At 31.8% G+C, this 26,962-nt stretch overlaps 1 protein-coding gene across 1 annotated transcript in view; it reads right to left on the bottom strand.

Annotated features, from left to right (window-relative positions):
- Ser (protein serrate) overlaps positions 1 to 26,962 on the bottom strand; it is a 177,451-nt gene that overhangs the window by 14,612 nt on the left and 135,877 nt on the right. Inside the window, exon 13 of the mRNA XM_075290884.1 lies at positions 24,833 to 24,928. Within this exon, the coding sequence (XP_075146999.1) occupies positions 24,833 to 24,928 (96 nt within the window). The remainder of the gene's footprint in view (positions 1 to 24,832; positions 24,929 to 26,962) is intronic.

The following is a 26,962-nucleotide window of genomic DNA, read 5'->3' as shown; positions in this document are numbered from 1 at the left end:
GATCAGTCTCGTTTTTTTTTTCTGGAAGCCAGACAGTTCGAAGTTTCCAAAAGAAGTGGAGAAAAAACAATATCTGCACTATTGCAACCCAGCAAAAAAATTTGGAAGTTCTTCCAAAGGCACAACGTTAAAAGCACTTCCGGACGATGTACTCCCAATGATGTTCTTTATTTTAACTACCCAGGAAGTTCATTTAATTCAATTTTTTATAACTTGGTTTTTTCATACTTCTAATGGGTAATGTTAACATTTTTTGTTTCAAATAGGTTAAAAACAGAGTAAGAATTCATAAAATGTTACAAATCATTTAAATTTTGTCGAAAAAAAAAATGCTAAATCCAATCTGAAAAAATTGTGAATTTTTGAAAATATTTGAGGTCAAACGTTTCCGACAAGTGTTAGACTCCATTAAAAATTATAAAAAATTATAAAAATATTTTATTTGACAAAATATCACAGAATTTTTTAATTTACATCCAAAAAATTGAATTCGGATAACACCTAAAGAAGTGATGCAAATTCAGTGCAACGACTGTTGAAATGGAGGACTTCCGTTCTATGACAAGCCCATGTTAAATTCATCGCTTCTGCGTCAATTTTGCACCACTTCCGGATCCAAAAAGAACATTTTCATTACTTTTTTGGAGACGCATTTTTTGCTGGGAAGTTAAAGAGCGCAGAGGTCTCAAATACCATATGGATGGTATATTCGGCGACCCATTCGATGGCTACCATCAAAAATGTTTTTCAACGAGGTCACACGTCGGTTTTTTTGTGAGCCACGTCCAGGTGTCTCAAATACAGCTACCACTGAATACTGTCTGCATTGTATCCTGTCCGAGAAAGGTATTGGCGTGATGGGTGCCGATGATGTTTACTCGCCTCGGCCAACTGGCGTAACCGTAAAACCACTGCAAAACATTAGACGAATCAAGGATACTCTTGTACATACCGGAAAGAAAATACTATCGAAATAGTATACCCCAGTGTTGCCAGTATTTTTCGGGCTCTTGTCCCTAACATAATATAAAAAACTTGGTCCGTCTAACCTCAAACTTTTCACACGTTGTAAATTTAACTAAAATTATAATTAAACAAGTAAGGAAAGTCTAAAGTCGGGCGGAGCCGACTATATTATACCCTGCACCATTTTGTAGATCTAAATTTTCGATGCCATATCACATCAGTCAAATGTGTTTGGGGGGCTATATATAAAGGTTTGTCCCAAATACATACATTTAAATATCACTCGATCTGTAGACTCAAAATTTAAGTCGGCTAATGCACTAGGGTGGAACACAATGTTAGTAAAAAAATAATATGAGAAACATTTAAATCTGAAGCAATTTTAAGGAAACTTCGCAAAAGTTTATTTATGATTTATCGCTCGATATATGTATTAGAAGTTTAGGAAAATTAGAGTCATTTTTACATCTTTTCGACTAAACAGTGGCGATTTTACAAGGAAAATGTTGGTATTTTGACCATTTTTGTCGAAATCGGAAAACATATATATGGGAGCTATATCTAAATCTGAACCGATTTCAACCAAATCTACAATGCTAATTCCCCGTGCAAAATTTCAACTAAATCGGAGTTAAAATTTGGCCTCTGTGGTCATATGAGTGTAAATCGGGCGAAAGCTATATATGGCAGATATATCTAAATCTGAACCGATTTCAACCAAATTTGGGACGCATAGCTACAATGCTAATTCTACTCCCTGTGCAAAATTTCAACTAAATCGGAGCAAAAAATCGGCCTCTGTGGTCATATGAGTGTAAATCGACCGAAAGCTATATATGGGAGATATATCTAAATCTGAACCGATTTCAACCAAATTTGGAACGCATAGCTACAATGCTATTTCTACTCCCTGTGCAAAATTTCAACTAAATCGGAGTTAAAATTTGGCCTCTGTGGTCATATGAGTGTAAATCGGGCGAAAGATATATATGAGAGATATATCTAAATCTGAACTGATTTCAACCAAATTTGGCACGCATAGCTACAATGCTAATTCTACTTCCTGTACAAAATTTCAATTAAATCGGAGTAAAACATTGGCCACTGTGGTCATATGAGTGTAAATCGGGCGAACGATATAAATGGGAGCTATATCTAAATCTGAACCGATTTCAAAAAAATTTGGCACACTTGACTACACTACTAATTGTACTCCTAGTGCAAAATTTCAACCCAATTGGGGTAAAACTCTGGCTTCTGGGACCGTATTAGTCCATATCGGGTGAAAGATATATATGGGAGATATATCTAAATCTGAACCGATTTCACTAAAATGTGGCACACTTGACTATAGTACTTATTGTTCTTCTTGTGCAAAATTTTAAGTAAATTAGGCTTCTGGGGCCATATATATCCATATCGGGCGAAATATATATGGGAGCTATATCTAAATCTGAACCGATTTCTTTCAAAATCAATAGGGTTCTATTCTGAGCCAAAACACGAACTTGTGCCAAATTTGAAGTCGATTGGACTAAAACTGCGACCAAGACTTTAATTACAAAAAATTGTTCACGGACAGACGGACATGGCTATATCGACTCAGGAGCCCACCCTGAGCATTTTTGCCAAATACACCCTGTGTCTATCTCGTCTCCTTCTGGGTGTTGCAAACATATGCACTAAGTTATAATACCCTGCTCCACAGTGTGGCGCAGGGTATAAAAATTTGCTGAGTATATTATTCATCAATCCAATAAAATCTTTCTAACATTTGTTTCTAGCCAGCGTAATTTTCTAGGAATTGTAGACAGAATCAAAACGTCGAGTCTTCAACTTTTTGAACATTTGGCAAAGTAGACTTTTTAATATTTTCAAACTAGGAAAAATTCTATTTTCTATATTTTTTTTAAATTACCAAAATATAATTTTTAAATTTTCGACTTTTTAAAAATTTGCAAAAAATCGACATTTTTGAGCTGCGGTTAAACCGGATAATTTTAAACGTCTGTATTCAGATCATGTTTGTATGTATCGCGTTTAGAAGAATACAACACTAGCGCCCACAATTACTATAGAAATATTTGCTGTTCTTCCCATGCCGACTTTTCAATTAAATGCTTTTTCCGATTTTTTCTTCATTTACTATCAAAGTCCGTGTTCACGAAAACTTAAAATTTCAAATTCAGATTCATCTTCAAGTAGAAATTATGCCATGTTTCAAGTAAACATCGTCCTTAAAATAGAGTATTAAACAACATATCATATTTTTAAGCTTTTTTGTTTTGCAGTTAAGATGGAAAAAGACAACAAATTTAAAAACAATTTCATAATTTTGAAGAATTTTTCAAAATTATTAAAGCCAAGTTGGCCTTAGTTAAAAAAAAAAACAAAATCTTTCATGCAAAGAAATCCACTTTTAAGTCGAATCACATAATTATAAGGACAAAACGACTTTTGTTGAAAAGTTTATCGATTTTTCAATAAAAGAAATACATCTGCTATGCTAGGCAAAAATCGCATTCGTATTTTAAGAAAAAGAAATCTTTTGGTCTTACGACAATATTTTTTCAGTGAACAAAAGTGGAATTTGGATTGAAAAGGGAATGTGAGTTTTATCTTTTTTGCTGATAATTAAAAAAAAAAATCGAAAGTTGCGACGTGAAAGATCGACTTTTCATTAGCAACAAAACCCAAATTTTTAAAAATATTGGAAAGTTGAAATTACAAAAAGTCGACTAAAAATTAAGAAAAAATCAACTTTTCCTAATACTAAAAATATGTCTGGTTTAATTTTCCAGTTTGCGAAACTGGATAAATAGTTGAACATTGCACCCATTCTAGGTGTAAACAATAGAGTTCGAACCTTATGACTTGAACTACAATATGAGTATGAAATGTATGTTTCTTCAAAATTTATATAAATAAATATAAATACCTAATACCAGATATACCGGTATGAAATGAACATTTTTTTTATGTGGCTCCCATTTTCCACACTTTTGGATCTTTCCCCATAGCTTTTAAACGGTCAGAAATTGTGTGTTGTGCAATATTTAACATTGCTGCCATTAAGGGCTTCCTATCGAGACATTTGTATCTTGTCGCTCACTTCATACCGGTATACATGGTATTTGGTGAAATTTCTTGGGGTACTAGAATTAACTAAACAGCTGAATAAAAGAATGAGAGTAGTGCCCACACCCTCATGCAATTAATAAGCCATAAATATAATTTCAAAAACCTGCATTGAAGTCCCCTCGTATTGCATTGACCTGTACAAAGACAATTTTGAAAAACCTCAATAAAGCCCTTATACGCTGTAAAAGACGTGCAACCTGCTGCCACTGCATAAAATCACCACTGAATAAATCGAAATTCTGTTCTCTGCAAGGAGCAAGCGAACATATATCCATACACCCCTATACACAACAATAACTTAACATTTAGTAATGCAAGTACATCACTAGAAGCCAAAAGCAATTGATGGAAATGAACATGCGAAACTTTTCATTGTGACCACATGCATTTCTGCATAAAATTTCCAAAAATAAAACAAAAAACCAAAAAAAAAAAACGACTCACACGCAGAACTTTAGGAATGACTGAAGAACGTAAACAAAGCCAACTTCATCCACTTCACCATCCGTATCATCAACAGAACTCGACATTAAGCTGAAGGATATCTGCAAGAGTTAACAAAAAAATAACATTCGCTTTCGTGCCTATATAAACTCAATGAAAACGTCTTTCTTTTAGCCAAAAAGATCTCAGACGAATAAGAAGCGGCAGGAAAAAAAGAATAACTCCAGCAGAAGGGGAGCACAGAAACATTGACTGCAACAGCTAAAATATCAACCTGCTGGAGCCTTGGCCAGTAGAGTATTTCAGTAAGATTTAATAAACTGTAGTCACACAGAAAACGAGCATGCCCACTAGTTCCAAAGATTTTGTCTTTACACTAATGATTTTGGTATTGATTTCGAGTCAAAGAAGCGGAGAATTGAAATAAGGACAAATTTAAGACACATATCTCTTTTAAATTTGAGTTTTGCTTACTTGAAACTGTAAAACAAATTTGATTTATTCGTTTTTGTCGGTTTTTTTTCATTTACTATCAAAGTCCATTAAGAAAGTGTTAACGAAAACTTAAATTTCCAAATTCAGACTCGTCTTCAAGTACACTGAAAAATATTAGCCTAATATAAAAGATTATACAACCTGAATTTTAGGACACGCAATTTACACACAAATTATACAAGACAAATTTCGTTTATAAATTAAATTAAAAGATTGTGTTAATTTAAAGAAGAAAATATTTAAAGCAAAGATTATGCTTTAAATATTTCCTTCTTTAAATTAAAAATTACATTTTTTATACCCTCCACCATAGGATGGTGGTAACTTTCTCATTCCATTTGTAACACATCGAAATATTGCTCTAAGACCCCATAAAGTATATATATACTCTGGGTCGTGGTGAAATTCTGAGTCGATTTAAGCATGTCCGTCCATCCTTCCGTCCGTCTGTTGAAATCACGCTACCTTCCGAACGAAACGAACTATCGACTTGAAAATTGGCACAAGTAGTTATTATTGATGTAGGTCGGATGGTTGCAAATGGGCCATATCGGACCACTTTTACGTATAGCCCCCATATAAACCGACGCTCAGATTTGCTTGCGGAGCCTCTAAGAGAAGCAAATTTCATCCGATCCGGCTGAAATTTGGTACATAATGTAAGTATATAGTCTATAATAACTGTGCAAAAATTGGTCCACATCGGTCCATAAATATATATAGCCCCATATAAACCGTTCACCAGATTTGACCTCCGGAGCCTCGTGGAGGAGCAAAATTCATACGATTCGGGTAAAATTTGGTACGTGGTGTTAGTATATGATCACTAACAACCATGCAGGAATTGGTCCATATCAGTCCATAATTATATGTAGACCCTATATAAACCGATTTGACCTCCGGAGCCTCTTGGAAGAGCAATCTGATTCAGTTGAAAGTTGGTACGTGGTGTTAGTATATGGTATCCAACAACCATGCAAAAATTGGTCCATATCGGTCCATGGTTATTTATAGCCCCCATATAAACCGATCCGGTGCTAAATTTCAACTAAATCGGAGTTAAAAATTGGACCCTGTGGTCGTATGAGTGTAAATCGGGCGAAAGCTATATATGGGAGATATATCTAAATCTGAACCGATTTCAAACAAATTTGGCACGCATAGCTACATTGCTAATTCTACTCCCTGTGCAAAATTTCAACTAAATCGGAGCAAAAAATTGGCCTCTGTGGTCATATGAGTGTAAATCGGCCGAAAGCTATATATGTGAGCTATATCTAAATCTGAACCGATTTCAACCAAATTAGGCACGCATAGCGACAATGTTAATTCTACTACCTGTGCAAAATTTCAATTAAATCGAAGCAAAAGATTGGTCACTGTGGTCATATGAGTGTAAATCGGGCGAACGATATATATGGGAGCTATATCTAAATCTGAAACGATTTCAATAAAATTTGGAACACTTGACTACACTACTAATTGTACTCCTAGTGCAAAATTTCAACCAAATTGGGGTAAAACTCTGGCTTCTGGGAGCATATTAGTCCATATCGGGCGAAAGATATATATGGGAGCTATATCTAAATCTGAACCGATTTCAATAAAATTTGGCACACTTGACTATAGTACTAATTGTTCTTCTTGTGCAAAATTTTAAACAAATTAGGGTAAAACTCTGGCTTCTGGGGCCATATAAGTCTATATAGGCCGAATATATATATGGGAGCTATATCTAAATCTGAACCGATTTCTTTCGAAATCACTAGGGTTCTATTCTGAGCCAAAACACATACTTGTGCCAAATTTGAAGTCGATTGGACTAAAACTGCGACCTAGACTTTGATTACAAAAATGTGTTCACGGACAGACGGACATGGCTATATCGACTCAGGAGCCCACCCTGAGCATTTTTGCCAAAGACACCATGTATCTATCTCGTCTCCTTCTGGGTGTTGCAAACATATGCACTTATAATACCCTGTTCCACAGTGTGGCGCAGGGTATAAAAACGACTTGGTTGAAAAGTTTATCGACTTTTCGATAAACAAAAAAAAAAAAAAACTTTATATCAGAGAAATACATCTGCTACTTTAAGGCAAAAAATTTTTAGTTGCCTATTTTTTTCAGTGTAGAAAACTGGAATTTGCATTGAAAAGGCAATATGAATTCTATCTTTTTTGCTGACAATTCATAAAAAGTCGAAAGTTGTGACGTTAAAGTTCGACTTTTCAATAGCCACAAAAACCGACTTTTTACACTGAAAAAAATATTGTCGTGAGGTCAAAGATTTAATGACTTTAAAATACGAATGCAAATTTTGCATAGCATAGAAGACGCATTTCCTTGTACAAACGTCGATAAACTTTTCAATGAAGTCGTATTGTCCTTATAATGAAGTGATTTGACTTAAAAATAGGTATCATAACATGAAAGAAAAAATGTTTGGACTAAGGTCAACTTGACTTTAATAATTCAGAAAAATTCTTTAAATTTGTTGTCTTTTTGCATCTTGACTACAAATCAAACATGTCTTTTAAATATAGGACATGTTTTTCCAAACTTTATTTTAAAGAAGTTTTTTACTTGAAACATGCCACAATTTCTACTGGAAGTCGAGTCTTAATTTGGAAAATAAAGTTGTCGTTAACTCGTTTTTAAAGGACTTTGATAGCATATGAAGTAAAAAAGGACAGAATTTGATAGACTTCAACAAAATCTATAGACTCAAAATTTAAGTCGGCTAATGCACTAGGGTGGAACACAATGTTAGAAAAAAAATGTTTGGGTTAAGGTCAACTTGACCTTAACCCATAATAATTCAGAAAAATTCTTTAAATTTGTTGTCAAATCAAACATGTCCTTTAAATATAAGACATGTTTTTCAAAACTTTATTTTAAAGAAGTTTTTTACTTGAAACATGCCACAATTTCTACTGGAAGTCGAGTCCTAATTTGGAAAATAAAATTGTCGTTAACTCGTTTTTAAAGGACTTTGATAGCATATGAAGAAAAAAGCTGAGAAGAAAGAAGAAAATCAAAATTTGCTTCCTAGAAGCAAGTACACAAAACCCAAATTTAAAAGAGAATTGTGCCTTAAAAAAATCCTTACTCGTATTCTCCGCATCTTTGGCTCGGAATCAAAACCAAATTTTTTAAAGTAAAGACAAAATATTTGGAACCGGACATGCTTTTTTGTAAAAATATCAGTGTAAAAATATTGAAAAGTTTAAATGTCAAAATGTAGACTTTAGAAAAAAAAAGTCCAAAAATTAACTTTTTAAAATTTTTCAAAAAAATCGAAAGGTCCAAATTATATTTTAAAAAGTATTTGTGGTATTCTTCTCAAGTCTGACTCATAACACTCTGATTAAATGGCGGGTATGCACCATTATAGCTCCAATGGTTATATCTACCCAGAATTTCATTGAGATCATTGCCTACGTCTCGTGAAAGACGACATCCTCTGTTCTGCCATCTTTACACCACTGGATTAAGATTGAGAGGATTCCAAAGAGGATGCAATAAGCAAAAATGCAATAGACAGAAGAAAGGTTGGCAGGCGAACAACATTTACAGCAGCCATCTCACACAGTGGTGATAGGCGTTTACTTCATTCAGTCTTAAAAATCCCAGCACCACAACCAATATGTGGCATTTGTTTTTTTGTCTTTATCGTCATGTACCTCGGTTGTCTGAGACTTCTTTTAGTTGGCTTAACTTAATACGTTTAAAGTTAACTTAATATAATTTAAGAACCTCATCGATTTTGTGGTATCTATATCTGAAAAAAACAACAACAAACAACGAACTACAAATGTGGGCTTGTATGTATGGTATGTGAGTATGTGTATATGTCTGTATTTGAATACTTATTTTCAACAATTTCAAGACCAACGATTTTTTTTGCCACTGTTGATATGCATGCGAATTTTTAGTCTGTCCATGTTCTTTGCTTGCAATCTCCGGTCCGTCCTTTATTTCTTCCTTTAGTCCGCATCTGCAGTTGAACTCGTGTTCGTTATTTCGTCTTTTGGAAATGTTCGACTTAAATGAGCATTTATGTGGGATATTAAGTATGTGTGTATATGTTTTTTTTTTCATTGGCTCTTTTGTACAAAATTATAAAGCCACATTTTGCTACAATAAGTGGTAGTTAGGAAATTATTTAATTTCCCTGCTGTGGTTATTCCCATATGTTGAGTGAGTGTAATGGCACCTCTTATGGTAGCTAAACCAAACGACCAATATTTAAGGGGAATTACAAGCAATATTTTAGTTTAATATCAAGGTGAATTTGTTTTAATAAATTGCAGGTTAGTGGGTGGAGTTGAAATTAAACAGGATTGTTTTTGGGTTTCGTAAACGCGATTGAGTGTAATGGGTAAGCAAAAACAAAAGACTTAAGACACGAACATGACATAATTGTCTAAATGACGGAAGAGTTCTTTATTTTGTACAACACTTAAATTTTATTATATATACTTTAAAGAATTTCATGATTTCGATGTTTGATGTGTAATTCTTAAAAAAAAAAAAAAAATAGGCTTAACTGCTATAATGATAGTAAACACGGCCCCAATAAATATGAACAGCTGTCAATACAAATAAATTTTTAATGTTTAATTATAAGAGACAATTATTTTATTTACTATCGAAATAAACCTAAGGTTAAAAACTTTAATTTTTCTTCTGTTTTTACTAACAGCATGTAAAATAAAAATTGTCATGTTGAGATCCCACCTCAATTACTTCAAGAGCTATATGAGATTCCCAGCAAAAAAAAACTTCAAAAAAAGTAGTTTGGATCCCCAATCTGTGATCCGGAAGTAGTGCAAACTTGGATCATCTCCAATGAATTTTACATGGGCTCGTCATAGGACGGAAGTACTCCCTTTTTGGATCTTTTGCATTGCTTTAAAAGTTGTGCCCTGGAAGTTAATTTGAATGAAGAAATTTAAAAAGCGAAAAAAAATTTGTTCAACCAATTTCATTTTTTTAACCATTTTTTATTACACTACTAGCGTAACCCGGCCCGCTTCGCTGCGCCTTCCGAAGCGTATTTGGAGGAATATTTTGCGTTAACTTAGTCAACTATATCCTTCGTGCTGAAAACAAATTCGAAAAGATTTGAATTCTTTTAAACAAATCGGACTACTTGATTTTTCGTTTATAGGTACAAACACGGCGGGAGATGGTGTACCTTCTTCTATATTTCTTGTGAATTTTAAGTGTGGTTTGTCAAGGAAAGGTATCCTTCTCCTCAACATATCTGAAAATGAAGCACTATATTATAATAACATACAAAGAATTACTGTTTCCCATCCAATAAATCGAAAAAAGCAAAAATAGTAAAAAATGTTACCACATTAACATTTGCTAAAATGTTGGAAAATGATGCACCCTCTACGTTGGCTGCCAATTTCATGTAAATTTAAGTTCTTTACTAAAAAGAAGACTGGCAGAAGCTTGTGCAAAAATCATAAAATTATGTACCGAGTTCCCATTTACGGACAACCCTCTACTTTCAATTTAAGAAAAAAAAAAAAACGGACAAAAGGGAACCCTCCCCCACCTTCGCTCCACTCCGACCTGATATCGGACTATCACGTACCCTATATTAATTTCACAACTACTCAATGGTCCCTATGAATTCTATCGAAGTAAATCGACAAAGTTTATTTCAATTTTCCCCTTCCCCAACCAGATATCGAAAAATCATATACTAATTTAAAAATCATATATAAATTTAATCACCTCCTCCCACGTTCCCTGTAAATTTCAAGTAGATCGGCGATGTTTAAATTTTGCTCTATTGTTTTAAAGGGACGTCACTTTCCCCGATACAATATCGACAAACACCGTAGTGAATAGCACCCCTAACCTTCCCTGAAAATTCTTGAAACTTTCCTTCAAGTGTGGGGCAAGGAAGGTTGCCTCTTCGTTCATAACCTTCCCCCACTGCCTATGTAAATTTCAAGAAAACTTAAGAATTGTTGTTTTTTTTTGAAGTTTTAGAGGAGGACCTCCTCCCCGACTAAATATCGAAAAGTGATGTAGCGTATCTTTTGTAAACGTCCCAGAAAATGTCAAGCAAATTATAAGGCTAAAAGGTCGGTCTCTCTTCCGTCCAAATATCAAAAATCAGGTATCAACTATTAATATCGTAACCTCTCCCCAGTCCTCTGTAAATTTCAAGTAACTCGGTAAAAGTTTAATTGTTTCTCTGTATGTACTTAAGAGAAGCAGACGTCTCCCTATGCCCTTTTATTTTTATTAAAAAATTAAGAACCTGATATAAATTTTTCCGTAAAATTTCAGTCGGGGGAGTTTTGTTTGTACTTAAAAAAAAAACAATTCGGGCAAAGGGGTGGTCCCCCTCCCCGACCAAACATCGAAAAATAATGTAGCGGATTTTTGTCTAGATGCCAACCCCAACATTCAATGAAAATTTCAAGCAAATCTCATAATTTTGTTCCAAGTTTCAAAAAGTACGGCAAGGGGAGTTCCCCCTCCCCATCCATATATGGCATCGGGTACACCATATTAATTTCATAACCTCACCACATGTTCTCTGTAAATCTCAGATAATGTAGAGAATTTTAGTTTTTTCACTGTACTTTAAAAAAAATTCGAACAAAGGGGAGGCACCCCTCCGCCACCAAATATCGAAATAAAAAGTAGCGGATCTTTGTCTAGATGCCAACCCCAATCTTAAATGAAAATTTCAAGCAAATCGGTCAACTTTGGTCCAATTTTCCAAAAGTCCGACGGAGGGGAGGTCCCCCTCCGCGACCAGGTGTAAAAAAAGAGGTACCCTATTTTCACCACATGAACGCCCTCTACGATCTCTGAAAGTTTCAAGTAAATCGGTTCAGCCGTTTCGGAGCCAACTCGGAACATACAAACAAACAAATAAACAAACATAGATTGAATTTTATATATATATAGATTAAGATTAGTTTCCTATTATCTAATTTTTTACAATTTGAAAAACTTTTTCGCTCCGACCAGGGGTTGAACCTGGGTTTGATGGTACCATAACAGAACACCTTAGCACACTCATTCTAATTGCTTCTCGAGATGTTCTTTATTAGTATGAACGAAAAAATAAGAAACGCATATTCAAATCTTTTGTTATCAAATATTTTTCTAAAAGATTATTTTTTATGTTATGCATTCTTTTTATTTTTTACAAAAAAAAATATTAAAAATTTTCGTAATTTGCAAAACCTTCTCAAAAGAACTTCCATGGAAGCGAAAAAGTCAAACGGCACAGGTTCAAATCCCAACGGGGATGACAAATTTTTTTATTATTATTTTTTTACTTTTTTATAATTTTCTATTTTTTATTAGTTTTCTATTTTTTTGTAAAATTTAATTGTCCAAAATTTGCACTTAAAATAGCCTGATTGCGTTATTTCTAATACTCGTCCACAAGGACTGCATCGGAAGTAGAAAAAAATCATTTGGGGATCCCAAGATGCGCTTTAGAAGAAATGTTTGTGCACTTGTGCTAAAGGACTGCATCGGAAGTGGAAAAAAAATCATTGGGGGATCCCACGATGCGCTTTAGAAGAAATGTTTGTAGACTTGTCCAAAAGGACTGCATCGGAAGTTGAAAAAACTCTATGGGGGATTCTGGGATGGGCTTTAAAAGAAATGTCTGTAGAACAACTTTCAAATTATTTTTGCTGGGTTGTTCTGAAAATTTAATTCTTGAATTGTGACCAAATGGCCTTACGCTATTTGGTCTATAATATTTTTCAAAGTGTGAGAAAAAATACAAATACAAAATACAAATACAAAAAGTATCGGCTATAGTTTTTGTATAAATGTCAATTTACTAAAGACACAATAGAAAAATTGTCTCAAATTTTCATATTTTTTCGTTTATTGTTAAAGAAGTTTATAAAAATGTATTTTGGTGCCCACCAATATGGAAAATATGTATACCATAGTTAGATTAAAGCCTTTATGTTATTTTAAAACATCGAGAAATAAATCAAAACTAAGTGGGAAAATAGAATTTGGTGTCTTTTTCGAATCTCCTTCTAAGTGGACATCGGTAGTGAAAGGATTAAATAAAACAATATATTTAGGAAATAAAAGAGGTTCAGCGAATATCAAATCGCATCATAGTAATGTGGACTCTATATCAAAATGGACTGAATAGTCTAAGTGAGTAGGTGCAAGGAAAAAATCTCGCCATTAATTCATGCAAATACCAAATTGCACACAGTTTCGTATATTCTCATTTGTGGTATTATCGATACTCATCCATAAAATATAAAGAATATCGATAATATTCCAAAGGCGACGATACGAAACTGTGCGCAATTTTGTGTGCAACTATGAAATTGCGTACAGTTTCGTATCGTCAATTTTTAATTTATTGATTTTTCCAGTTTTTTTCTTAATGTGCTATCACAGAAATGCGTCGTCTATGCTAAGCAAAACTGGCATTCGTATTTTAAGGACATAAAATCTTTGGCTTCAGGACAATATTTGTTTTTCAGTGTATTATGTAAATACTCGTATATATAAAAATAGCAATTATGTTAAATAACCACATAACAATTTTATGCACCAATATCCGTTCTAATTACAATCACCTATGTCATGATTTCAAATCAATGTTATTTACATTTGATAATCTGTGAATTTTTCACACAATTCAAAAGACTTAAGACACAAACAGTCACATGGATATTTACTTAATTTTGTGACTTTATCAGTTTCATTTGTCAAATGAAATTTGAATAACCACCAGAAAACAAAAAAAAAAAACTAAAGCATATAACTAACTAATACCCAATCGAGTTTCATCAACCCACAATCATTAATTTTAATTTGTTACCGCAATATTTCGCACTTGTTTGTCTCTTTTTTTTGTATGGTTAGTTGGTGATTTTATCATAATGATCTTAGAGTGGCATAAATTCAAATAGAATAGCCTCTATACGAAAAACCGAAAATCAATGCAACTACCATATATTTGTCTTGTCACAGTTAATTCACCTATGATCAGTCTTTCGCTAGTTTTGTTTTTTTTTTTGGCCACAGAGCCTTATTTGTAGGAAGCTGGCAGACAGGTTGAAGCAACCTCTCGACTTTTCGATGGCAAAATAGATATATATTAGCATAGATAACAAAGAAAAATTGCTTTTTAAATTCGGTAAGAAAAATTTATATAGCATATTATTCAAATATATAGTGAGTGAACACACGAGTAAAACACAAGCTTTTTATGCTTCATCGAACTGTGGAGAGTGGAGTGTAGAAAACTAACATATCACCATAGTCATGAATATTGAAACATTAAAAGCAAGCATTAATATAGATAATCATTAAATCATTGGAGAGAAAATCCCAAAAAAGCTATGAATATATTACAAAAAAAATCTGATGGTCAATTAAGGATGGAAATTTATTATTGGATGTGGCAAATTGAGCGTAGCCAAAATTGACAGTTAAAAATTACCGCAATTAACCAATATGAACAATGGTGTGATAAGAGAAAATTTTATATTGGATATAAATCTAAAATGTGATTGGACAGGGACATAAGGAAGTTTCTTAATAAGTGGTACCGAATTTAGCAAGATGTAAGGTTCCTATTTTTTTTTCAATTTCAACACTTTTATACCTTTCTGCCACGGCTCTATTGAGGTTATAATCTATGTGTATAAAATTCAAAGTATGTTTGTTTATGTGTTTTTTTGTTTGTATGTTCCTGGTAAGCTCGGAAACAGCTGAACCGATTTACTTGAAACTTTAAGAGATCGTAGGGGGTGCTCATATGGTGAAAATAGGATACCTCATTTTGTGATACCTGGTCGCGGTATCCCTTTTTTGCCACAGCTCTATTGAGGTTATAATCTATGTGTATAAAATTCAAAGTATGTTTGTTTATGTGTTTGTTTGTTTGTATGTTCCTGGTAAGATCGGAAACGGCTGAACCGATTTACTTGAAACTTTAAGAGATCGTAGGGGGTGCTCATGTGGTGAAAATAGGATACCTCATATTTTGATACCTAGTCGCGGAAGGCGACCGACTTTTTGAAAATTAGACCAAAGTTGACCGATTTGCTTGAAATTTTCATTGAAGGTTGGGGTTGGCATTTATACAATAATTCGCTACTTTATTTTTCGATATTTGGTCGCGGAGGGCGACCTCCCCTTTGTCGGACTTTTTTGTTTAAAGTACAGGGAAAAAACTTAAATTCTCTAAATTACCTGAGATTTACAGAGAACATGCGGTGAGGTCATGAAATTAATGTGAGGTACCTGATGTGTTCATATGGGGACGTGAGGGGACCTCCCCCTTGCCAGACTTTATAAAAATTGGAACAATATTATCCGATTTGCTTGAAATTTTCAGGGAAGGTTGAAGGGGGCGTCTAGACAACGAACGGCTACTTTATTTTTCGTGGAGGGTGACCTTCCCATTGTCCGACTTTGTTAAAGTACAAAACTAAAGTCCTCCGACTGAAATTCTATGGTTATGAAATTTATATCGGGTTCCTGATTTTTATACACTGTGGAACAGGGTATTATAAGTTAGTGCATATGTTTGCAACACCCAGAAGGAGACGAGATATACCCATGGTGTCTTTGGCAAAAATGCTCAGGGTGGGCTCCTGAGTCGATATAGCCCTGTCCGTCTGCCCGTGAACACACTAGGTCGTAGTTTTAGTGCAATCGACTTCAAATTTGGCACAAGTATGTATTTTGGCTCAGAATAGAACCCTATTGATTTTGGAAGAAATCGGTTCAGATTTAGATATAGCTCCCATATATATATTTCGCCCGATATGGTCTTATATGGCCCCAGAAGCCAGAGTTTTAATCTAATTTGCGTAAAATTTTGCACAAGAATTAGTACTATAGTCAAGTGTACCAAATTTTATTGAAATCGATTCAAATTTAGATATAGCTTCCATATATATCTTTCGCCCGATATGGACTAATACGGTCCCAGAAGCCAGAGTTTTAACTCAATTTGGTTGAAATTTTGCACTAGGAGTACAATTAGTAGTATAGTCAAGTGTGCCAAATTTTATTGAAATCGGTTCAGATTTAGATATAGCTCCCATATATATCGTTCGCCCGATTTACACTCATATGACCACAGTGGCCAATCTTTTACTCCGATTTAATTGAAATTTTGCACAGAGAGTAGAATTAGCATTGTAGCTATGCGTGCCAAATTTGGTTGAAATCGGTTCAGATTTAGATATAGCTCCCATATATAGCTTTCGCCCGATTTACAATCATATGACCACAGAGGCCAATTTTTTGCTCCGATTTAGTTGAAATTTTGCACAGGGAGTAGAATTAGCATTGTAGCTATGCGTACCATGTTTGGTTGAAATCGGTTCAGATTAAGATATAGCTCCATATATATGTTTATCTGATTTCGACAAAAATGGTCAAAATAACCAACATTTTCCTTGTAAAATCGCCACTGCTTTGTCGAAAAGTTATAAAAATGACTCTAATTTTCCTAAACTTCTAATACATATATATCGAGCGATAAATCATAAATAAACTTTTGCGAAGTTTCCTTAAAATTGCTTCAGATTTAAATGTTTCCCATATTATTTTTTTACTAACATTGTGTTCCACCCTAGTGGATTAGCCGTCTTAAATTTTGAGTCTATAGATTTTGTAGAAGTCTATCAAATTCTGTCCAAATCGAGTGATATTTAAATGTATGTATTTGAATAGTGAATTAAACTTTGTCGATTTACTTGGAATTTATAGGGACCGTTGGGTTGGGATTTAATACAGGGTACGTGATTTTCCGATATCTGGTCGGAGTGGAGTGATGGTGGGGAGAGGGTTCCATTTTGTTCGATTTTGTGAAAATCAAAAGTAGAGGGTTGTTCGTAAATGGGAAGTCTGTACATAATTTTATAATTTTTCCACATGCTTCTGCAAGACTTTTTTAAGTAAAAAAACTTAAATTTACATGAAATTGACAGACAACGTAGATGGTGCATCAATTTTCGATGTATGTTCGGAAAAGGCATGTCCTCCGTGTCCAACATTTTAACAAATGTTATTGTTGTAAATGTTTTAAGCACTTTTGCTCTTTCCGATCTATTGGACGGGAAACAGTGATTCTCTGTATGTTGTTGTAATATAATGCTTAATTTTCCGGTATGTTGAGGAGAAGGATCCCTTTACTTGACAAACCACACTTTAAATTCAGGGAAATGTAGTAGATTGTCCAACTACTTGAATACAGAACATAACAGGTTGGCTGATAAGTCCCCGGTCTGACACATACATCGCTAGTATTAAATGCATATCATTTTTATATAGTACCAACCTTCAAATGATTCGTGTCAAAATTTGACGTCTGTAAGTCAATTAGTTTGTGAGATAGAGCGTCTTTTGTGAAGCAACTTTTGTTATTGCGAAAAAAATGGAAAAAGAAATTTCGTGTTTTGATAAAATACTCTTTTCTGAAGGGAAAAAATACGGTGGAAGCAAAAACATGGCTTGATAATGAGTTTCCAGACTCTGCCCCAGGGAAATCAACAATAATTGATTGGTATGCAAAATTCAAGCGTGGTGAAATGAGCACGGAGGACGGTGAACGCAGTGGACGCCCGAAAGAGGTGGTTACCGACGAAAACATCAAAAAAATCCTCAAAATGATTTTGAATGACCGTAAAATGAAGTTGATCGAGATAGCAGAGGCCTTAAAGATATCAAAGGAACGTGTTGGTCGTATCATTCATCAATATTTGAATATGCGGAAGCTCTGTGCAAAATGGGTGCCGCGCGAGCTCACATTTGTCCAAAAACAACAAGGTGTTGATGATTCTGAGCGGTGTTTGCAGCTGTTAACTCGTAATACACCCCAGTTTTTCCGTCGATATGTGACCATGGATGAAACATGGCTCCATCACTACACTCCTGAGTCCAATCGACAGTCGGCTGTGTGGACAGCGACCGGTGAACCGTCTCCGAAGCGTGGAAAGACTCAAAAGTCCGCTGGCAAAGTAATGCCCTCTGTTTTTTGGAATGCGCATGGAATAATTTTTATCGATTATCTTGAGAAGGGAAAAACCATCAACAGTGACTATTATATGGCGTTATTGGAGCGTTTGAAGGTCGAAATCGCGGCAAAACGGCCCCATATGAAGAAAAAAAAAGTGTTGTTCCACCAAGACAACGCACCGTGCCACAAGTCATTGAGAACGATGGCAAAAATTCATGAATTGGGCTTCGAATTGCTTCCCCACCCACCGTATCCAGATCTGGCCCCCCAGCGACTTTTTCTTGTTCTCAGACCTCAAAAGGATGCTCGCAGGAAAAAAAAACTTGGCTGCAATGAAGAAGTGATCGCCGAAACTGAGGCCTATTTTTAGTCAAAACCGAAGGAGTACTACCAAAATATATCAAAAAATTGGAAGGTCGTTATAATCGTTGTATCGCTCTTGAAGGGAACTATGTTGAATAATAAAAACGAATTTTGACAAAAAAAAAATTGTTTTTCTTTGTTAGACCGGGGACTTATCAGCCAACCTGTTAATTTAAAAAAACTGTGGAAAGGGTAGACCCTCTTCCCGAAGTTTGTTAAGACGGATTGTTTTTCATCTGCATATCCTCCGTATTTCTGTATAGAAACGAATAAAAAAAGTTGTCCGACTTTGACTTTGACTAAGGTAACGCAAAATGTTCGTACACATAAGCTTCGGAAGACGCAGCGAAGTGGGCCGGGTTACTAGCGTAAAAGGGGATTGCAATCTAATTAATAAGTTGTCTTCATTTTCATTTATATGTTTTCCATAGTTACGATATGCCAACATAATTTAATAAATAATTAATCCTTCATAGTTTATTAATTAAAAATGATTGTTCAACCTCAACCTCAGTCACACAACAAAAACAAAAAAAGATCATCCCAGACAGCTTAAAAATTCCATGTAAATTATTCCTAGAATTTCCTTCTTGGTCAGCCTAGAAAATTTCATAAAATATGCCAGAACTATGCTTTCAAAGACAATCCCCCTTTCGTAAGGGCAACAAACTGACCGACATGACAGTAGCCACAGAGAAAAAAAGTACTTTTTAAAATTTTCTAAATTAACAAAGCATGTTAAAACCAGGATTTTGTTTTTTAAAATCATTTTGTTGTTGTTGCTGGAGTCTTCTGTGAAATCTTAATGTTCATATGTTGTTAACCCGGCTTATGATTAATGTTCATTTGACCAGTGAAGGTTCTGTAATGTTACTGGGCTGGTTTTTCACTTTGCTATTGGGTTGTTCAATGAGCATGGGATGTTGATGGTAGCAGGATGCATTTGATGCTGCCAGTTGGTTGGTGTTGGAGTTCGGTGTTTGTCTGTTGTACTTTTTTGTTGTTGTTGTGTTGACGGCAACAGACACTTGTTGTCTACAACAACAGTTTTTTTCTTTGGTTTTTTTTTATGTTGCTCAGTTGGTCGTTTGGCTGTTATTATTATTGAGACTGAGTTTATTATACACTTGTTGCAGATTATGCTTTATAATGTTACTTGTTGTAAACGATGTTTGCTGTGATGCACAGTGGTTATATGACATATAATAATATTTTTTTAAAACTATTTATGAAAATGATAAAAAAAACCATCTTGATCGTAGAAAAGTTTATTGAGAGGGAAACAAAAGTCGAAAATATAACTTTCGGCTAACCAACTTGTTGTCAAATTCGATCAGTTTACGTCTCCAACGTTTTTTATAAATCACCAGTGAACTCACCAGAAAGAAAAATTTTGTTTAATTTTTTGAAATTTTTAACTAAACTGGATTATGAACGCCGATATCACAAAAATAAGTAAATACCATATTTTTCGACAAATTCTAGAAAAAATTTTCCATAGTTATTTTTTTCACTTGTTAAAGAAAATTTCAAAATTACGAAAATATCTTTAGTGCCATACGAACAACAAGATTGCCACATGTTCAGTAAAATTTACAAATTTTAAGAAATTCTGATCTATTTGGTGAGAAGTACGAATTTAGTAAATCCCAATAGTTCATTTGTGTATAGTTTATTCCCAGCTTTTAGTTCCATTCAGAAAAAATATAAAAGCATAATAATTCCATGATCTTTAATTAAATTAAAATGGCATTAGTGCCAATTTGCTTAACTTTTATCTGCAAACAAGTTTGTCAACCAGAAAATATATAATAAAATTCACTTCGATCTAGCCCTTGGTGTCCATCCGTCTGTCCACGTATTTATTGTTCGCAGGATTCCGGTCGGAATTATATGGTAAACGTATTGCGCTTAAACGGATCGTCTTCAAATTGAACACGAAGTAATTTTTTATTTCAAAATTTAATCGAAATCGGTTCAGATTTTGATATAGCTCCCATACATACTAGGTGTACCGGTATTAAATGAGCGTTTGTTTCATGTTGCACCCATTTTACACACTTTTCGATCTTTCTCATATATTTTAAACGATCAGAAATTATTTGTTGTGCAAAGTTAAACATTGCTGCCATTTGCTTTTGCCTCAAAGTGTCATCTCCATCCGATTCTGCGTCTTAAAACTTTTTTGGTGGTCTTTGAAGTTCTTCATTATTTCTGAGAAGAAACGTCTTCAAATGTAAACAAAAAATTAATGCGTTCCGCAAACCAAATTCGAAATTTTTAACACGATAAAAAATAAGATGTTGTCTTTTAAATGACTTGAAGTATACTACTATATTTATAATTTTTTTTGTCTATAGAAAATTTTGTCAAAAATTTACTTCTATAGAAAATTTTGTCAAAATTTTATTTCTATAGAAAATTTTTCTCGAAATTTTATTTCTATAGAAACTTTTGTCCAAATTTTATTTCCATGGGAAATTTTGTCAAAATTTTATTTCTATAGAAAATTTTGTCAAAATTTTATTTTTATAGAAAATTTGTCAAAATTTTATTTCTATAGAAAATTTTGTCAACATTTTATTTCTATAGACAATTTAGTACAAATTTAATTTGTATAGAAAGTTTTTCAAAAATTTATTTCTACAGAAAATTTTGCCAAAAACTTATTTCTATAGAAAATTTTTCTCGAAATTTTATTTCTATAGAAAATTTTGTCCAAATTTTATTTCCATGGGAAATTTTGTCAAAATTTTATTTCTATAGAAAATTTTGTCAAAATTTTATTTTTATAGAAAATTTGTCAAGATTTTATTTCTATAGAAAATTTTGTCAACATTTTATTTCTACAGACAATTTTGTCAAAATTTTATTTCTATAGAAAATTTTGTCAAAATTTTATTTCTATAGAAAATTTTATCAAAATTTTATTTCTATAGAAAATTTTGTCAAAATTTTATTTATATAGAACATTTTGACAAATTTTTATGTTACAGAAATTTTTGTCAAATTTTTATTTCTATAGAAAATTTTGTCAAAATTTTATTTCTCTAGAAAATTTTGTAAAAATTTTTTTTTCTAAAGAAAATTTTGTCAAAATTTTATTTCTATAGAAGATTTTGTAAACATTTTACTTCTATAGAAGATTTGTAAAAATGTTATTTCTATAGAAAATTTTGTCAAAATTTTATTTCTATAGAAATTTTTGTCAAAATTTTATTTCTATAGAAAATTTTGTCAAAATTTTATTTTTATAGAAAATTTTGTCAAATTTTTATTTCTATAGAAAATTTTGTCAAAACTTGATTTCTGTAGAAAATTTTGTCAAAATTTTGTTTCTAAAGAAAATTTTGGTAAAATTTTATTTCGATAGAAAATTTTGTCAAAATTTTATTTTTATAGAAAATTTTATTAACATTTTATTTCTATAGAAAATGTTGTCAAAATTTTATTTCTATAGAAAATTTTGTAACAATTTTAATTCCATAGAAAATTTTGTAAAAAATTTATTACTATAGAAAATTTTGTCAAAATTTTATTTCTATAGGAATTTTTGTAAAAATTTTATTTCTATAGGAAATTTTGACAAAATTTTATTTTTATAGGAAATTTTGACAAAATTTTATTTTTATATGCAATTTAGTCAACATCTTATTTTTATAGAAAATTTTGTCAAAATCTTATTTCCATAGCAAATTTTGTCAAAATTATTTCTATAGAAATTTTTGTCAAAATTTTATTTCTTTCCATAGAAAATTTTGTCAAATTTTTATTTCTATAGAAAATTTGTCAAAATTTTATAGAAAATTTTTTTCTATAGAAAATTTTGTCAAAATTTTATTTCTACAAAAAATTTTGTCAAAAGTTTATTTCTATAGAAAACTTTGTTTTATTTCTATAGAAAATTTTGTCAAAATTTTGTTTTTATAGAAAATTTTATTTCTATAGAAAACTTTGTCAAAATTTTATTTCTATAGAAAATTTTGTCACAATTTCATTTCTATAGAAAATTTTTGTCAAAATTTTTATTTCTATAGAAAATTTTGTAAAAATTTTATTTCTATAGAAGATCGTGTCAAAATTTTATTTCTACAAACAATTTTGTCAAAAGTTTTTTTATGTAGAAAATTTTGTAAAGATTTTATTTCTATAGAAAATTTTATCAAAATGTTATTTATATAGAAAATTGTGTCAAAATGGTATTTCTGCAGAAAATTTTGTCCAAATTTTCTTTTTATAGAAAATTTTGTCAAAATTTTATTTCCATAGAAAATTTTGTAAAAAAATTGTTTCTATGGAAAATTTTGTCAAATTTTTATTTCTATAGAAAATTTCGACAAAATTTTATTTCTATAGACAATTTAGTCAACATCTTATTTCTATAGCAAATTGTGTCAAAATTTTATTTCTATAGAAAGTTTTGTCAAAAGTTTATGTCTATAGAAAATTGTGTCTAAATTGTATTTCTATAGGGAATTTTGACAAAATTTTATTTCTATAGACAATTTAGTCAAAATTTAATTGCTATAGACAATTTAGTCAAGATTTTATTTCTATAGAAAATTTTGTCAAAAATTTTCTATAGAAATAAATTGTGTCAAAATTTTATTTTTATAGAACATTTTGTCAACATTCTATTTCTATAAAAAAAAATTTTGTCAAAATTTTATTTCTATAGAAAATTTTGTCAAAATTTTATTTCTATAGGAAATTTTGTCAAAATTTTATTTCTATAGAAAATTGTGTCAACAATTTATTTCTATAAAAAATTTTTACAAAATTTTATTTCTGTATAAAATTTTGTCAACATTTTATTTCTATAGAAAATTTTTTCAAAATACTATTTCCATGGAAAATTTTTGTCAACATTTTATTTCTACAGAAAAATTTTTCCAAATTTTATTTCTACTGAATATTTTTGTCGAAATTTTATTTCTATAGAAAATTTTGTCAAAATGCTATTTCCATGGAAAATTGTATCAACATTTTATTTCTATAGAAATGTTTGTCAAAATTTTATTTCTACAGAAAATTTAGTCAAAATTTTGTAGTAACCTTGTCAAAAATTTTGTCAAATTTTTATTTCTATAGAAATTGAGTTAGAATTTTATTTCCGTAGAAAATTTTGTTAAAATTTTATTTTCGTAGAAAATTTTGTTAAAATTTTATTTCTATGGAAACTTTTTTTTCTTTAGAAAGAAAATTTTGTCAAAAATTTTGTTCTATACAAAATTTTGTCAACTATATATATATATATATATATATATATATATATATATATATATATATATATATATATATATATATATATATATATATATATATATATATATATATATATATATATATATATATATATATATATATATATATATATATATATATATATATATATATATATATATATATATATATATATATATATATATATATATATATATATATATATATATATATATATATATATATATATATATATATATATATATATATATATATATATATATATATATATATATATATATATATATATATATGTTATTTCTATAGTAACTTTATCAAAAATTTAGTTAAAATTTTATTTCTAAAGAAAGTTTTGTCAACATTTTATTTCTATAGAAATTTTTGAAGTGGAGATACTAAGGACAATCAAAAGATTGATTTTTGGAAATGAAGAACGTTGGATTTCCACATTTCGGAATTCCTACTTTTTTCATATTTGGAGAAGCCGACTTTTATCTTAGTGGCTTTAACATTTTCGATGAATTTTCAGCGTAAACACAGCTACATCGCATTCCCTTCTCTTAGCAATTTCGACGATTCGTTTTTTCGTTAAAGTTGGATATTGATCGCTTTGAGAGGATGAGTTTAATCAATCTCAAAAACTGATTATTTAATTACATATTTATGTTTATTTTCATTAGGTAATTTGAACCAACAAACTGGCCAATTTATATAAATTAGTCGATTGGTTTGATTTAAAAAAAAAAAAAAACTTTAAAATCGATTCTTAAAATTACAAAAAGGTGACTATGGTCGAAAAGTCAATTTTCGACTTTTGTAACGCTAGTCTGAAGTCACCCTTCTCAATTATTGAAGTAGTTGCTAAGTTGATTTTTGCGTTCCAATTACAATTCCTAGTTTTTTAAATTTTTTCCAGCAAATGAATTTTAATACACATTTTTAAATTTATACCACTGTTCCTTTGAAGAAGAATGAACATACGTTACGTTCATGTTCTTTGACTAAAGGAATTTTATGTTGTTATTGTTTTTTCTGTTTCTTTCCAAAAGTATTTTAGTTTTTTTTTTTTTTTTTTTTGACGGTTCTTTTATTTCTCCTTCAGAATTTGTATTAGTACATTAAAGCCTCATGAAGAGCTTGCTAGGATCTCCTCTCACTTACCTGTCCAACCCGAAGGGCATTCACATGTAAAATCGCCATCACCATCGAGACATATACCACCATTGCGGCAGGGATTTGGAGAACATTCATTAAGATCTACAAAATGAGAGAACAAAAAACAAAAAGACGATGGAAAATAAATGAATTAATGTCCAATCTAAATGAACTCTACTGAGATCTAAAGATAGCAAATAATTAGTACATAGTACGAGTACACAGCAATGTTGTAACAAGATGATAGTTAAGTTCAATGGGTTTTGTGATTTAACAAAGTTGAAATAAGACGAATTTGTATTAACTATGCTCACGATATTAATAATCCTTTAAACGAATTTCATTTGCGACACTCATTTCCCGTAATGAATTTAATTTATACATATATAGAATAGTAAAAAATATTTTACATTAGATGAGAGACCTATTCACAGGCGTGAGAAATACAAAATCCTGCGTTTACTATTGCACCCATTAATTTGGGAAAATGGAAGATCTATTTTCATAGAACTAATTTCGGAAATTTTCTTCTTCGTACCGGGGCTGATACAGGATATTCAATCAAGTCTAAGGACTGAATTCTTCCATGGGACATATACGTGTACACTTTTCATTTTCGCTCACTTTCCCCGCGTAACTTTTAATTTTTTCTCACTGTTTAGTTGTGCAGGTTAATTTATTCGGACTATTCCTTCTATGACATTGGGAGCAGTCCAGAACCAACGGATTATATATCTGTTTGAGAAGGGATACGTATCTCAGTAAGATGAGAACTACATCCCAACCTTCCAAAAATCTCAAGTGTCGTCCTTTTTTCTTCCACCTTTCTGTCGTCCACAGGATTAGACTCCGTGTTCAAAAATTTCTGAACGCAAAACTCGAATAACAACAAATTACCTGGATTCCTCACATGTTACCACAAACACTGAGTAACGAAGAGCAGGATTCTTATGAATTTTGGTGAAGCTAATTTGAAGGATTTTAATATGCTTTTGGGGATGAGATCGCTAGCTCCCATCAGTCTATATCAGCTAAGGGTGGAAAGGAATTCTTCAAGGATTTTCTCCTAGGAGCTTGGATCACTTTTGATATCTGGCAACCTATAGAATTTCCCAGGGAGGCATACAAATGGGTAGAGAGGGGACATGAGATTTGCAATAAGGATTCAAAGTTCCAGCGAAAGGAGATCGACCGGCTTGTTGCCTACCATAAAGCTCCCGAGAGACAAGTAGTGTAAACATCTGGAGGAATTAATTCTTGGATACAGATCTGACCATTTCGAATATTTCCAATCATAAAAGGAAACAAAACATTGTAATTTCATTTCAGTGGCCAACTATGAACAAAGATGACCGTATAGCAACATCTTTCTGCAGATAATTCGTCGAGCATCCCAACCAACACGATCGTGTAGGTAGACAGTTCAGACATAGCACCGATGTCCTCTTGATTAGAAATACCACGGCGATTGATTCAGATTACGAAGACACTAAAACACATACGCATTGTGCTTCAATGCCTTCGAGATTCCAGACATAAAAAAGTAGTATTGTTCCAATACCGAAACCAGGGAAACTGGTACACGACGGTGCCTCAAAGAACACAATAAAAAAAGAAATTAATTGATAAATTGACTTTTTAATCAAACTTGAAACATTAACCCCCATTTTCATGAAACTCCGTTAGTGCTACGTTAGCTAAAGAACTTCTAAACCGTGCTATGTACATATCTGTCATCTTGCATATATATTCCATATGCCAGTTAGAAACATAACTGCTGAATTTTTTTAGTTAAAGTTAACCAGAGAAAATATATTTTCAATTTTCTTTCTGTTAACTGGTTAACAGTTAGAGCCTAACGGAGCTACATGAAAATGACCGTAAGTCAGTTAGATCAATGATTGAAAATTGTTAAAGAAAATAATTGAAACAATTATTAATCATTTTTGGAAGACTAATTCAATTATAAAACTGATTGAAGATTTTAAATTTTTAATAAAAAAATTAATTGATACAATCACTTATTTATCAAATTTTCGCGGTTTTTAATAAAAAAAAACACAAAGTCAATTAAGAAAATGATGGAAAATAGTTACATCTTTAATTAAAACATTAATTCTCGTGTGTAATTTCCAT

This window comes from Haematobia irritans, chromosome 1 (assembly GCF_050003625.1).
Source record: "Haematobia irritans isolate KBUSLIRL chromosome 1, ASM5000362v1, whole genome shotgun sequence".
Lineage (NCBI taxonomy): Eukaryota > Metazoa > Arthropoda > Insecta > Diptera > Muscidae > Haematobia > Haematobia irritans.
The sequence above is the reverse complement of the archived record's forward strand: the minus strand, read 5'-3'. Positions and strand labels throughout refer to the sequence as shown.